At 32.5% G+C, this 798-nt stretch overlaps 1 protein-coding gene across 3 annotated transcripts in view; it reads left to right on the top strand.

Annotated features, from left to right (window-relative positions):
* Positions 1-798, top strand: part of LOC119592553 (ELMO domain-containing protein 3-like) — an 11,960-nt gene that overhangs the window by 6,114 nt on the left and 5,048 nt on the right. For all 3 annotated transcript variants that reach the window (XM_037941422.1, XM_037941420.1, XM_037941421.1), the window contains exon 2: positions 393-494. In XM_037941422.1, coding sequence (XP_037797350.1) covers positions 492-494 — 3 coding nt within the window. In that variant the 5' untranslated portion in view covers positions 393-491. The remainder of the gene's footprint in view (positions 1-392; positions 495-798) is intronic.

Genomic DNA, 798 nt, shown 5'->3' on the forward strand with positions numbered 1-798 from the left:
AGACCTCTATCTTTTGTCTGTAAATCAGTCGGTTCAGTAAAACTGCCATTGCAGAAGAGAAATAACCAAGAAAATGTTCAGTGTTCGTGAGATATGTTACCTTTAAGATATCTATTTACACTGGGAAGTTCAGTCATTGATCAGTCGTGACATTTCTTTTAAATCTTCCTTGTTTGTTTCTATGTGAATATTTCACATAAAGCTAGTTCAGATGAGTCAGTCTAATCAAGCATGGAGTATTAAGGATAGTGGACAGGTGGACATGGTGATGAATATAATTATGAAATTATGCATAGAACTAAGTATGTATTTAGTATGCAATGAGGATTTTTATTACCAGAAACAGTTTAAGTTCATATACTCAATAAAGTAAAATATTTGATTTTCTCTAGGATAGAGTTGGTCATGGCTCTGCAGGATCCTGTCTGTGAGTTTGGCATTCCTCGCATGTCAAGAAATAGGAGATTTTAACCCAATCATCAAGATCATCCATGGTAAGTAGGTTACTTAGATATTGTGATATCAGTAGCAGTTCAGACTCGTTGTGAAGAGAGTGTGAAATATATTTGGTGATGTCTTTGGAGATTTCATGAAGATACAGAAAGGTTTTTCAGGTATTTTACCATAAACTTTTGTAAGATTTACAAGTTGTATTTTCTGTATGTAGTTATCTAATTTTGTGTTTTGAATAATAAGACAACCAGGTATTTTCTTAGCAGTACTTAGTTATCACTTCAGAATATTATAATAATCTCATTCTTGAGGAGAACATTATCCTTTTTTAAAATTGATATGTGC

Source organism: Penaeus monodon, chromosome 30 (assembly GCF_015228065.2).
Source record: "Penaeus monodon isolate SGIC_2016 chromosome 30, NSTDA_Pmon_1, whole genome shotgun sequence".
Classification (NCBI taxonomy): domain Eukaryota; kingdom Metazoa; phylum Arthropoda; class Malacostraca; order Decapoda; family Penaeidae; genus Penaeus; species Penaeus monodon.